Source organism: Sus scrofa, chromosome 8, assembly GCF_054392235.1.
Source record: "Sus scrofa isolate SSC_HxYL_T2T_F1_AM1 chromosome 8, Sscrofa_HxYL_maternal_Yorkshire_Landrace_v2.0, whole genome shotgun sequence".
Lineage (NCBI taxonomy): Eukaryota > Metazoa > Chordata > Mammalia > Artiodactyla > Suidae > Sus > Sus scrofa.
In genome coordinates this window covers 5,117,132-5,131,758 of record NC_139390.1, presented here as the reverse complement: position 1 = coordinate 5,131,758, position 14,627 = coordinate 5,117,132, and the positions used below count along the sequence as shown (strand labels likewise).

The 14,627-nt window shown below is 48.8% G+C and overlaps 1 protein-coding gene and 1 long non-coding RNA gene across 5 annotated transcripts in view; both read left to right on the top strand.

Moving 5' to 3' along the window:
• STK32B (serine/threonine kinase 32B) overlaps nucleotides 1–14,627 on the top strand; it is a 362,927-nt gene that overhangs the window by 282,443 nt on the left and 65,857 nt on the right. For all 4 annotated transcript variants that reach the window (XM_084973817.1, XM_021100993.2, XM_084973816.1 and 1 more), the window contains exon 5: nucleotides 4,886–4,923. In XM_084973817.1, the coding sequence (XP_084829943.1) occupies nucleotides 4,886–4,923 (38 nt within the window). The remainder of the gene's footprint in view (nucleotides 1–4,885; nucleotides 4,924–14,627) is intronic.
• LOC146400298 (uncharacterized) lies at nucleotides 7,909–13,834 on the top strand. Its single transcript, XR_014813582.1, has 2 exons — nucleotides 7,909–10,197; nucleotides 10,478–13,834. It is a non-coding gene; the product is annotated as an uncharacterized LOC146400298 (long non-coding RNA).

The window sequence follows — 14,627 nt, the reverse complement described above, 5'->3', positions numbered from 1 at the left end:
CAGCTACAGCTCCGATTGGACCCCTAGCCTGGGCACCTCCATATGCCGCAGGAGTGGCCGAAGAAATGGCAAAAAGACAAAAAGACAAAAAAAAAAAAAAAAAAAAAAAAAGAAAAGAAAAGGAATATAAAAATTCAATGCCTTTTAAAATTGCACCCCCCAAAAAAATTAAATACCTAGGAATAAACCTGACCAAGGAGGTGAAAGACTTATATGCTGAGAACTATAAGACAGTCATCAAGGAAACGAAAGAGGATTCCCAGGAGGTTTTGATTTGTTTTTTTCTCGCAGCACAACACAGAAACAGACTCAAAGATTTCGAAAGCAAAGTTATGTTTATCAAAGGGGAAACGCTGGGGGGAGGGATAAATTGGGAGATTGGAATTAACATATGCACACGACTATATACAAAACCGATTAGTACCAAGGGCCTATTGTACAGCATAGGGAAGTCTACTCAACACTCTGGAATAACCTACATGGTGAAAATAATGGCTACATGTACGCGTGTCACTGATACACTTTGCTGTGCACCTGAAACTAACGCAGCATCGTGAGTCAACTGAACGCCAGTAAAAATTTTTGAAAAGGAAAGAAAAAAAAAAAAAGAGAGAGATTATGGATCTGTAACCTCCAGAGACACCCCCGCAGCGGGACATGTGCCGAAATGTCCCCACGGCCCTTCTACGCAGTTGGGATCAGAGCCGTTATTTCTGGGCTGCTTTGAAACATAGCCCAACTGACATTTTAGGCTTTGTTTTATTTGGGAGCAAGGGGATCATTCAACAGCAGAACTCGCTGTTACAGCCTTGTGTGCACACTTTCCATCAAAGTGTCATCCGGTCCAGCTCTGAAATGACGTTCCTGTCCTCAGCAAACAGTGTCACAGGCTGCTTCTCATGCCCGATCTGAACACAGGAGCCCATTTTCAGCAGGAGGACGTGCTTGAGCTAAGATCCATGTGAAAAGCAAAACCAGAGGAAATGGCCCTGGAACCGGCGAACCTAGAGGCTCTGATAAGATGCTTTGCCCGGAAAATGCGATTCTTATTAAATCTCGGATGACTCAGGCGCCCATCTCCTCTGGGAGGCTTTGCAGGAGTCTGCCTGATGAGCCGCCTATGAAAGAAGCCTAATTCCCTTTGCTAAAAGCTCGAGAATTCATCCCCTCATCCTCCTTCGCTTCTTTTGAAGAGCAACGAGGGGACCCTTATTGTTATTTCAGCACTTTTTATGCACCGGGAGCCCCGACAAGCGTGGCAGAGCAGCACCTCTTTATAAACACCCAGCAACAGCCAGATAGGGACCGTCATTCCCATTTTCCAGATGAGAAGAGAGAGGCTCAGACTATGTTGCCTAAGATCCTGTTGCTATGGTAGCAATTTTCTGTCACTGCGAAACAAATTTCCACCAAGTTAAAGTCTTAAAACAACTCCTGTTTATTCTCTGTCTCCACGGGTCAGGAGTCTGGCACAGCTTAGCTGGCTCTTCCACTCAAGGCATCACAAAGCTGAGTCCAGGTGCCCACTGGGTTGCATTCCTTTCTGGATCTTTCTGGACCTGCCCCAAGCCCTCCTGGTTGTTGGCAGCATCAGCCCCTTGTGGCTGCAGGAATGAAGTCCCTGTTTCCTGGCTGGCCCTCAGCTCCTAGAGGTGCCCCCACATCCTTGCCTGGTGGCTGCTCCATGGGATGTCCAGCAAGGGAGGCCCCCCGTTTCCAGCTGGCTAGGACGGAGTCTGATAGAGTGTCATCATGCGAATGGCCCCTGCCCTCTGTGTCACGTTCCCTGGGCTGGATGGATGTCACAGTTCAAACCATTTGCCCTCCCGACTTTCTGTGGCCTCATCTGCAAAATGAGAGCTTGCTCCCAGGTTGTGTCTTGGCACTCAGATGTCAACCTAAGGTCGCGTCTTCTCAAAGTCCTTCCCAAGAGAGAGGTGAGCGCAGGAAGCCCTGAAACGGGGCACCGTCAGCATCAGTGGAGGTGGCAGCTCAGGCCGAGGCCCTTGCAGCCACTTTGAGTTTGTGCTTCTGGTTGCCGGCCGCCTCCTTTGAAATTCCCACATCCCAGCAAGGTGATCCCAGCCCTCAACACCTTAAAGAAAGGACTCCTTGAACACCTGCTGCCATGTGTTCATTCTTTTTTTTTTTTTTTTAGGGCTGCACCCATGGCATATGGAAGTTCCCAGGCTAGGGGTCGAATCAGAGCTTCAGCTGCCGACCTGCACCACAGCCACAGCCACTCCGGATCTGAGCCGCATCTGTAAGCTATACCACAGCTCGTGGCCACGCCGGATCCTTAACCCACTGAGCAAGGCCAGGGATCGAACCTACATCCTCATGGATACTAGTAGGATGCTTAACCCACTGAGCCACGAGGGGAACTCTCTGTGTCTTCATTCATGACAAGTATTTCTTTTCCTTTCCTCACCTCTTCTGGAGCAACCCTCCTGGGAGGGGCCTTGAACAGGGGCCACGTGTTTGCTGATTTGAGCCCTAAACACTTGATGCCAGCTCTTCAGCCTTTTGTTTTAAGGATGTGAGCTCTCAAGTTCATCCCCGCGGGGTCTCCACTAACAACCGGTCTCTGTTCACCGGGGATGTTTGTGAACTTGGCAGAAAGGGATCCATTTGCTTAATGCGCCTCAATAACCATGGGCTTGAAAAGTCACAATGAAAATGAAAACGAAAACCGGTAGGTTGAGTGTCTCTTTCTTCCCCAAGGCCATAGACATTGCCTTGTATTGCTCCACATCGACACGGTGGGCTTTCAGGCAGAATTATATTTGATAAACTCGGGAGCAATTGCTTTTTATATCAGAGAAAACTGTCCTTAGTCCCAAAGGATCTGACATTTACGATCAATGCGTGAGTGGGGCCTGCCTGTCTAAAATCCGTGGTTTTAGGGAGTTCCCATCGTGACTCAGTGGTTAATGAATCCGACAAGGAACGATGAGGTTGTGGGTTCGGTCCCTGGCCTCGCTCAGTGGGTTAAGGATCCAGCCTTGCCATGAGCTGTGGTGCAGTTCGCAGACGCGGCTCAGATCCCGCGTTGCTGTGGCTCTGGTGTAGGCTGATGGCTACAGCTCCGATTCGACCCCTAGCCAGGAACCTCCATATGCCATGGGAGCGGCTCTAGAAAAAGGCAAAAAACAAAAATAACAATAGAAAAATAAAATCTGTGGTTTTAATGTGAAGCTTTGGAAAGTGCATATGCGTTCGTGATGCGTAAATCAGGCCCGCAGAGCCCAGCTGAGTTTCCCCAAGGCTGTGTTTCTCTCACATCCAGTCTTCTGTTCCTCTCTCCTCTGGGCTTCCTGTGTGTTGACAAAGATTCTCCTATTGACCAAATTTGGGGGGCTCTTCTGGGTTCTTTGGAAACCAGACCTCGTCTTTTGGGCTTCTGTGTTGGTCTTTGCCTTGTCGGATCTTGGCAAGAGCCTGCGAAGCTGGTTTAGCCAGAAGCCGCCATCCTCCAGACCTGATCACCCTCGGATCCGGTTGCTCAGTCTCTGGGTGGTTCGATCACCCCGGCCTGTCATCAGAAGAATCCAGTTAGGTCGTTTGGCCCGATCCCCACCTGCTCCTTGACGACAAACCCACTTGTCCATGTTGTGTTTGGAATTGAGCCCGGTTCTTCGCTGAGATCTCATTTCCCCTTCGGTGACTCAAGTTTAATAAAATCCGCTCCTGCTGCTTTAACTACTGTCCAGCAGTAGTTTCTCTTTGACCACGTCTGATGGTGATGGGCACCGGGCAAGGGGCTCAGAAGTGAAGAAAGCAAAGCCCCTGCCTTTAAAAGACACAGCTTGGCATTGGGAGCCCTTTGCTGTAATGATGACGTAGAGCAGAACTTTCTAGAACCTCCCCAGCCCAGATTTTGCTGTAAGTGGCTCTCTGTGTTACCTTAAACAGGGACCAGCAAACTTCTAAAGGACTGGATCATAAATATTTTAGGCTTTTAGTCTGTGTTGTACATTCCTTTTCATTTTTGCTTTGTGTGTGTGTGTCTTGTTTTGTTTTTTACGACCCTTTAAAGATGCGGGAGTTCCCACCGTGGCTCAGAGGAAACGGATCTGACTAGTATCCATGAGGACACAGGTTCAATCCCTGGCCTTGGTCAGTGGGTTGGGAATCCAGCGTTGCCATGAGCTGCAGTGTAGATCGCAGACATGGCTCAGATCTGGCGGTGCTGTGGCCGTGGTGTAAGCCAGCAGCTGCAGCTCCAATTCGACCCCTAGCCTGGGAACCTCCATGTGCCGCGGGTGCTCACGGACTATACAAAAACTGGCTTGAGGGCTGCAGGTGATCTTTCAGGAAACTCAGTGGACATCTTCAACCCCTGTACTTATCATGAACATCCAGAGCTCCTTATTAAAATCACAGATGTGAGAAATGCAAGCCCCATTCACTTCTTTATAAGAAAGGTCAACTCTGACCTGGACAAGCTAGTGACCCTCCCTGAGCCTCAGGTCTCATGTCTGTAGGGCAGAGGCCATTACACCTGGGAGCTTTAGTACCTAGGAAGGTGGGAGGGCTACATTCTCTCAGGAAGGGAAAGCTTCTGGACCCACTAGGAGAGACCATGGGCTCAGCGCGTGGTTACTCCTGGGAGTGCAAAGGCCAGAAATCATTAAGACTCTTCAGAAAAAAACTATTCACACAATCTCCTTGCAGTTCCAGGAAAAGAAAAAGGAAGGAAGCCAGAACACGGGCTCTGCTGTCTTCATCATTCCTCTCCTGTGCCCTGTCTGAACCTTCACGCTGGGGGAGCGGCAGGTGCACTGGGTGTCATCAGGCTCTTGTCCCCGCTTGTCATGTTTGTCGTGTGCCACCCCAGCTGCTCCAGGAATCACATTTTCAGCTTCTTTGTTTTCTCTTCCAGAGACATCAAGCCAGACAACATATTGCTGGATGAACATGGTAAGCCTGATATGAATGCTTTCTCGAGGCTGTTGCGGGGGAAGTTGGAGGCTCCGGGTCTCTGGGTGGTTTGGGTGAGCTGGAGTTTAGGACTGACTAGAAAGCCTTCTGTTGTTTTAAGCCTGGTGAAAGGACACCTGTGCACGTTTCTGGTCTGCGTCCTGCTGCAGTGAATTGAGTCCACTGTGTTTGAAGGTTTCCTGTCTGCAGACATCACTGTTCACGTCCTGGTGTGACAGTGACAGGGCAGACGGGGGAATGGGATGCAGGGCTGGAAAAAGCGCTGAGTCTCCCATCCCCGACCTGTGAGTCCTGGGGCTTCAGCAGAGTCGCCTCTCTGAGCGTCAGTGTCATCTTCTGTAAAACAGAGAAAATGGTACCCAGCTTCCAAGTTGTCATGGGAATCAAGCGGGATAGGGTATGACGGGCAAACTAGAAATCAGTAATCCGATAAGCCTTCTCCCATCCCGGTGTTCTCAAGCTTTCATGGGCACGTGGAGTCTGGGCATCTTCTTAAACCGACTCAACAGATTGAGGAGGCCTGGGATTCTGCATTTCTGACAGCCCCCAGGTGAGGCTGACACTGCTGGTTCACGGAGAAGGCTCCATGTCCGTGGCTCTCTGACTCTAGTCTTACCAGAATCCCCTGGGGGACTTTTAAGAACCAAAGGCAAGACCCTGCCCTGTTCAGGGTCAGTCCCAGGGATGCAGTGACCAGCCAGTCAGGACTGAGTCGAGGGCGCAGCGCAGCAATGACTGACACTCCACAGCCATCTATGCCAGTGGCAGCTTTGCGGCCGGTCATTAGGGCAGCATTGGAACTAAATTCATTGACATTGCTTCCAGAACTCATGCCCCAAGTGCTTTTGGGAGTGTGGGTGGGAGTGCGTTGGGGGGAGTGGATTTTTCTGAGGTGCTACTGAAGCGTTCAGAGATGAGTCTTGTGCAGGGCTTCTCTGGGCCGTCCCCCGTCCCCGTGCCCCGCAGGCTGAGGGTTGGCTTCTGCTCAAAGCCTCTCTAGGACTTGTGTGTGTCACCTGTGTGTCTCAGGGAATCCTACCTCATTGTCTGAACCCTGTGGTACTACCCCTTTCCCCCCAGATCTCCACATCCTGCCAAATGCCCTACACAGTGTCACGACCCTGTCCCCTGTCCCCCTGTCCCCTGTCCCCTGGCTTTGCAGCATTCTTCTCAGACACCAGGGGCCTCTGGACCTGACCCTCTTCTTTCTTCTCTAAGCTCCTATTTCATCAGACTTGTTGTTGGGACAAAGCTCTGAACACTATTTCATACTAAAGAGTGAATGGCTGATACCCTCCCCACCTTCAGCTTTCAGCATCCAGTGAGTGCCTTTTCTGGCAGCACAGAAGGAAAATTAGGAGCAGAGAATCCTCAGAAAACACAAGTCTCCTCTTTTAGGGGAGAAGGACAAGAAAGGAGGCTGTGGCCATGGTTTTCCTTCCCCTGATTTATGACAGGAGATAGATGCTCATTAGCTCTTCTTTCTTTCTTTTTTTCTTAGCCTTTGTTGCCTTTTTTCACCCTCCAGGTTTATTGAGGTGTGATTGGCAAATAAAAACTGTATACATTTAGGTTGTACAATGTAATTTCTTAAAGATACAGAGTGATGATGTAACATACATGTAATTGTGAGACGATCACCGCTGTCAAATTAACATCCGTCACCTCACACGGGTGCCTCTCTATTGTGTGAGTGGTGGGAACACTTAGGATTTACCCTCCTAGCAAATCTGGTTTCTTTTCCTTTTCTTAAAATGGTTTGCAAGGTTGTGATAATTTCTGCTGTACAACAAAATGATTCAGTTATGCATATACACAAATTCCACCCACACCATACAGCATTATTAACTATAATTACCATGCTGTTTTTTTCTCCTGGCGTTAACCATGCCTTCCATTTTCTGTGTGCTAATACTTGACTTCCGCACACCCCAGGCCACCATCCACCTGTTCTACACAGCCCAGTGCCAGGATCCAGACAGCCAGGGACGCTTCCTGTGCCCCAGAACCCCTGAAATTGTTCAGACTGGCCGATCCTAAGCCTGCTTGCCCTGCCCCACCTGTAGGAACACAGAAACCATCGGGAAGGCACTTGCGCACACCTTCTGCTCCCTCTGTCCCGTGACCAACCCCCATGCTCTCCCGTGTGGCCCCCACAGGGCATGACATGTCCCCTCCTCCTGGGAACCGTGAGTCACAAACTCTTTGTCCATGGCAATGGTCTCCTAATCAGTTGGCTTTACTATGCCTCGGAGTCTCTATTAACAGACTCTACTCCAGAGCACTCGTTAGCTGGTCTCATTTCGAAGAACGGCCTCCCCATCTGTTGCGAGCACATGATTAATCCATGTGATAAGTATTCCCCAAATGGCGGTGGCGGGCAGCAGCGACACCCCCTTATCTTTTGTCAAAACATCTCCATCCTGCCAGGAAGAGACTCCAGGAAATTAACAAATCGGGCAGGTGTTGATTCCGCAGCCTCGGATTCAGGGATTGGAGTGGCTGAGAAGGAAGCGGGAAAGCCGCCCAGGCCAGTCGGGGAGGGGGCATAGGTGTTTCTGCTGCGTCCACAGAGCCAACAGTGGCTGTCATTATTCTAGACTGGGTTCCAAGAGCTTAAGGATAAAGCGTGGGAATAAGTTTTAAGGCTATTCGGGTATCCCTGAGAGGGTTATGATGAGATTCTTTCTCAAGACTGCTAGGAGGGGAAATGACCAGTAGTGTGTGATGTCTGAAATTCCTAAAGAGCCAACGCAGGAATCTCTGAGGGCCCCCAATAAATAGCCCCCCCCCCATATTAGTTACCTACGGGTGGTGGAACAAAGTCCCACCAACTGACAGGTGGAAAACAGAAGAAACGTGTTGACACTCAGTCCTGGAGACTAGAAATCCGAGACCAGGGTGTCTGCAGGGCTGTGCTTCCCCCGACGGTGGGAGGAAGGTTCTGTGTTGGTTCTGTGCACTAGTTCAAGTTTGGAGAAATGCGTAAGCCCTTGGCTTCAGACAGTGTGACTCCAGACTTCAAATTTCTCCCTCTGCTTCCGTTCTGCTTCCGAACCTTTTCTGAGTGTCTTTGAATGGCAGAACCCACGTCTTGTCTGGAACCCTAGCTGCAAGAGGGTAAAAACATGTGGGTTTTCTTTCTTTCTGGCCCTTATGATACAGGAGACAGGAAAGAAAGCATCCAAGGATACTTAGCATCAAAAGATAGTTTGTAGCACAATGCCTCAAAGAGTTGTTGCAAAGAGCAGACGGTGGCTAAGAAAGCATCATAAAAACCTCTCTACGAACAGGATTCATTGTGATTCGGGTGATGGCATAAAATTACATGCCAGCCCAGAGGTGGAAGGGAGGTGTATTAGTCAGGTGGCCTTGGCTCTGCTGCAGTAATTAACCTAAAATCTAGTGGCTTAACACTGAGAGCCTCAGAAGCAGAGAAAAGGAGAAAAAACTCAGAACTCTTGAGTTCCCTCAAAGAGCGGGGTGAGCTGGTTTCCCATCAGCATCAAATCAAATAGGGTATGAAGGCAGGCAGGTTTTAGGAGATTGCAGTATATCCAGGGGGAAGGGGTTCACACTCCTGGCTGGTGGGAGTTGCCCCACATCTCAGCAAAGGAGCTCAGGACATCCCAGGAGAGCGGAGTTTCCTGCACCTGTGGTTTGTTCGCCCCCCAAGGGGTGGGGGTGGGGGAGCTGGAGCACACAGATGGTTTAGACAGCCCTGCTTTCCTACCCTATGGGAGGTCAACTCACATAAAGTGGAAGAAGGTCAGAGGGGCATTTCATTCTCCATCAGGCAAAGTCACGCCGGAAACAGACTCGGTCTTCTAGCTGCGGTCAAGCCAAGTGAAGCCTGGTTAAGCTGGTGCTGCGGAATATGATTTGGTTTCTGTCTTTCCCTTCCTTCCTCCTCCCTCCCTCCCTCTCTTTCCTTTCTTCTGCGGTCCTCAGTAAGTTCGCTGTGATCTGGGTGAGGACCAGGACGCCTGATCCTGAGGGGGAATCAGTCACCAGGGTAACATCACACCCACATCTCGGAAGTCCAGTCGTTATGAGCCGTGACCGAGGTGGGGCTGGGCTCGGGCCTCCTTGAGCTCAGCTGCATCTGGCTGCAGCTTTTGGGCAGCACCTCTCTGACCTCTGGCTTGGGCACAGTGTAAACTGTGTAAACAGCTAAGGTGAGGACAGAGGTTCGCATGGGACTTGACTCCAGACTCCAGAAAATAATGCGGAGGGATCGTCTTTCACATGGACGGCCTAACTCCCGGTCCAGCGCCCTCTGGTGGGCACTGCCTTAGCACCCACTCCTGGGAATTCACAGCCACACCGCCCTTCTTGGCCTCAGAAGACAGATCTAGCGAGAACTCAATCTGCAGCAAAGTCGGTCGCGGAACCGACTCTACCCTCCCAACTGGAAGACCCCCTCTTGTCCCAGGTGTGACTGTGTAGGTCACAGTGAGAGCACTGCCGTGCCCTTGTTCATTTCATAAATACCCATGTGGAGTCGGGGTTGTTTTATTATAGGGGCTTTTATTACAGAGTGGAGAAGGGGGGGGCATGGTAAAGCAGGAACAGACATCTGTGCAAAGTAGCTGCAGAAGGAGTTCCCATCGTAGCACCGTGGAAATGAATCCGACTAGGAACCGTGAGGTTGCAGGTTCCGTCCCTGGCCTTGCTCAGTGGGTTAAGGATCCGGCGTTGCGGTGAGCTGTGGTGTGGGTCGCAGAGGTGGCTCAGATATGGCGTTGCTGTGGCTGTGGCGTAGGCCGGCAGCAATGGCTCCAATTGGACCCCTAGCCTGGGAACCTCCATATGCCACAGGTGCAGCCCCAAAAAGCCAAAAAAAAAAAAAAAAAAAAAAAAGTTGCTGCAGAAAAAGCAAACGAAAATGCAGCAAAATTCAGGTAGGCTTTGGGTGCTTCTTCCTGGAATGTGTAGAGACGATGCAGGAATTTTTCTTCCAAGGAGGTGTTGCTGTTACTGCTAACACTGAGATGATTCTATGTAGGGGCACTTAGCTCCCAGTGGGAGGCGGATTGTGAATGGGACTTTGGCCCCTTTAATCTCCACCTTCCCACCCACAAACTCCATGACACAGATAACTGACACATCCTTAGGATCTACAGTTTCAAGCCCCCTTTCCCTGTGCGCAGAGAGAAGGTGCGCTTAAATGATCACTGAATGAATGAAGAAGTGAGGAGAATCCTTTCAAGTCACACGGATGCCACCCACTTTTATACTCAGAAAATAGGAGTTCCCGTCGTGGCGCAGTGGTTAACGAATCCAACTAGGAACCATGAGGTTGCGGGTTCGGTCCCTGCCCTTGCTCAGTGGGTTAAGGATCCGGCGTTGCCGTGAGCTGTGGTTTAGGTTGCAGACGCGGCTCGGATCCTGCGTTGCTGTGGCTCTGGCGTAGGCCGGTGGCTACATCTCCAATTAGACCCCTAGCCTGGGAACCTCCATATGCCGCGGGAGCGGCCCAAAGAAATAGCAAAAAGACAAAAAAAAAAAAAAAAGAAAGAAAAGAAAATAGCCCAAGTCACAGCTCCTTGTCATGCCAGTTCTGACACCAGCACCGGTGATTACAAAAATCATGCAGAGGATGGCGGAGTCCCACCATCAGAGGTCCAGCTAAAGAAGTGACGTTGCTTTGTCCTAAAAATTCACGAATTGAACTGGAATGTTGTCAACCCCTGTAAATGTCATGATAGCGCTAAGAAGTGACGCATGAAGAAAGGTGATAGGATTAGCTTACCATATGTGTGTCATTCGGTCTCTTAGTAAGTCTGTCAATCAGCCAGTCAACAAACACTTGACAGATACCTTTTCCAGGCCAGGCTGGTGCTAAAGTACTGCGGACATAGAAATAGATGAGGTGGTATTCCTGACCTCAAGGAGACGGACAAGGTGAAAGAGCATAGTGGATGCTAGGATGGGAATGACAGGGGAGGGGGAGGGTCCAGGAGAGAGACGTACACCTGTCAGTCTGCCATGGACTACCTGTGTCTCCACCAGATAGCTGAAGCCACGTGATGGTACTTGGATTAGGAAGTAATTGGGTTTGGAAGAAGTCATGGGATTAGAGCCTCCGTGGGGGGATTCATGCCCCATAAGAGGATCAAGGGACCAGGGCTCTCTCTCTGTCTCACATGTGAGGATACAGCATGAAAGCTACCAGGTTAACCAGAAAGACGGGCATCAGTCACCAGGAACCCAGCCATGCTGGCACCTTGGCCTTGGACTTCCAGCCTCTGTGACTGTTAGGTATATACATTTTGATGTTTATGCCACGCAATCTATGGTAATGTTTTAGAAGCCCAAGCCAACAGAGACTTAGTCAGAGATCCCACCCCTTGTGGTAGTGAGTTTCCTGTTAGTGGAAGCAAGCAAGCAAGCAAAGGCCAGGTGTACATCCATCAGTAACACAATTCTTGGACCAGGTTTTGAAGAGTGAATGGAAATCTGCCAGGCAGAGGAGACCGAAAATCATTGCAAATGGTGTCTAAATCTTGGAGGTGTGATGAATTCCCATGCGTTCAGAGAGAGGAAGAGAAGCAGGGCTAGAGTGCAGGGTGCATAAACAGGGCTAGGGGTGTGATTATTGATTATTGATTAATAATATGCTTATTCAAACTGGTATGAATGGGTCTCACACAACATCCTGGGTGCCTTCTCTCTCTGAATTTTGACAGTCTTTAATTTATGGGAGCAAACAGCTGAAAACTCCGTTCATATTTGCACATTTTGTAGTAAATTTCCCTTCTCCCGAGAGGGAACTCAGCATTGACCTTGTATGGCACTCATTTTCGCTTTCCCACATCTTGACTCAAGTGTTAAAAGAGGCTCACCAGGAAGTTACAGCTCATCAACTGGCTCGGTACCGAAGCCAGAAGGGAAATTCTGCTGTCTGTCGCTCCCGCTGGGCATGAATTCCCATTGGACAGGTCCTCCACTGCCAAGGGCCAGGAGGAAGCCGGGGCAGGGCTGTCTGACTCTGCTCTGAAGGGGGCCAGTGTGTGTGTCGGGGGAGATGCCCACCCCAAGGAGGCTGGAGACAAGCCCAGCTCCCACTTCTCAGCTGCTGACTGCAGGTGGTGGGTCACTGGTCGCTGAAACCTCGGGCTACTCTTCTGTAAAAAGGGAGGCAGCCACACCCTCCTGACAGGAGTGTTTTGGGGATTCACATGAGCTTCTGTACCAGTTCTGTTTAGGGTTATGCAGCCCTAAACAACAGCAGCTTTAACAGAGACAGGGTGCTTTTTTGACTCCTCCGTTATCAGTTTCCCTGCTTCGACTCTTGCTTCTCCAATCCATGCACAAGCCCAAGTGATATTCTAAAGTGAATTGGATTGTGTCTCTCTTTCTCAAAACCCTCTTCCTTGGAGTCAAAGCCATCTGAGCCCCTTTCCCATTTTCTTTCTCTGGCTTCCTGGCTGATCCCTTGCAGGGACTTTGTGTGGCCAGCTCCCTCTGCCATCACATGTCTCCCCCAGAAGTTCAATGGCTTGCTGCCTCTCTTCTTCAGGTCTTCATTCAAAGGTCACCCTTTTAGTCCCTAACCAACCTGCTTAATGCTTATAACTCTCGTACAATGTACTTGTTAATATTAGCTCCATTTTCCATTTGAAGAATCAGAGGCTTATAGAGTGAAATAAACTGCCCAAATTTGACAGTGCCTGCATCAATTAGGACACCAGCAGCCTGTGGCAAGGAACAAGGAGCCCAACTCAAATAGTCCTAAGCAGTTAAAGGCGTTTTTCAGCCTGTATAGCTGAAGTTCAGTGGAAAGCACCTTCAGGAAGGGTTTAATCAAGCTTTGGCACTGTTTCTCTACCATCCTTGCAATTCTGCCTTCTCCAGGGATAGGCTTCATCTTTAGGTTGCCTTTCTTTGTGGCAACCCATAGCTTCTACAGTGTAAGGGTAGAGGAGTCTTATCCCCACATCACACTAGCCAAAGGCAAAGAGTACCACTTTAGGTAGTCCTGGAAAAAAAGAAAGAAAGAAAACCCTTTATTTCCTGAACCCTTTAGAAAATAATCACCCCAGTTTTCGTTGAGCCCCATTGGTTCATATGTCCAACCCTGAGCCAAGTGCCAGAGCTGGGAGGGAAGTTTAGCCTGGCTGGCTCCAGCTGGAGCCATAAGCCCTATCCCAAAGCCAGATGTGCAGGGATGAGGAATTGCTAAGATAAGGAGATCTGCATGGCCACAGAAACAAATGTCCACTACAGTAGCAGAGCTGTTTGTTCTTGGGCAACCCGACTCTAAAGACTGTTCTTAACCCTCTGCTCTCAGCCCTCCAATGGGAAAAAGGACACCACCATTGTATGCAGATGATGTGCTTCTGTGCCTAGAAACAACAAAAGGTTCAAAATTAATAGGGGTTGTAAAACTTAAGAGACAGGCATAATTGCTTTTCAAAAACTCAAACAATTTTTTAAAAGAAACGGAACTATTTTCCTCTTTAGTAAAAGTCCAGTCTCTCCTCCATTGACATTTGCTGGAGCCCAAGCTCCTTCTATTTTGTTGCTCCCCATCTGTGTGGTCAAACAAATTCCCCCCAAGTCCACATAACAGGTGACAGTACCGAGGAGGAGCAGGTAGTGGAAAGGAGGAGGGAATTCTCTGAAATATGCTGCTTGTATCCCATTGGTCAGAATATGGTCATATGACTATAGTCAGCTGCAAGGGAAGCTGGGAAATGTAGTCTTTATCTGGGTAGCCATGACCTCAATTTAAAAATCTATTACTGTCTGGGAAGGGGAGATGGGATATTGGGAGATGATAGCTTCCGCTATGGAAGATTAATAGAGTAGCCAAATAGGAGATAAATAAGCAAAACGTAACAGCTTTTTATTATACTAAAAACAACTGGGTATAAAAAGAAAAGGAAAATATTCTTGCTTAAAATAGTGACCCAAACTGTACAATATCTAGGAGTAAATTTAGCCAGGGAGTGACAAGGTCACTGAAGAAATAAAGCGAGGACTAGATGAAAGAACATGACCCCGGATGGATCCCATGTCCACACTTGCAACATAAATGCATAACAGCGTAATTCCTATCAAAGTCCTAATGGAGGTATTTCCTAAAACTGGGCAGAATTCATCTCTGAGGAATAAATACCTGAGAGTTACTAAGAAAACATCGAAAGGAAACCATCGTGAGGTGATCACTCCCATCTAATGTGACAATGGGAGCAGAATACGTTTCTGGAAAGTTTTAAGAAAAGTAATACTCAGAAACTGTAAACATAGCGTTTGGATTTCCATATGGAAAAGATGCTGCAAACAAGGTCAAAAGACAATAAGCTAGAAGATACTTGCTGTAAAAAGAGCAGAGAAAATGGGAAATGTATTGAGTCGTCAAGGAGCTCTGAAGAAAACCGACCAGTATTCTAGATAGGCAGTTGACAGGGGCACTGCGCACATGGAAAATAGGCAGCCTCATCAGCCTTGAAGTACCATTTCTCACCATCTGAGGATAATCAGTAAAATGACTGATAACAGGAAGTGCTGGTAAAAGTGCAGAAAAATGCCCACACTTATACTCTGCTTACTTTCCCATAAATTATAACTTTTGGAGCATAAAATAGATAGCCTTTAACCAGCACTCCCACCTCTGGGAATTTATCCAGTCAAAATAAAAGCACTTATATGTAAAGTTATGTTCAAGAATGCTG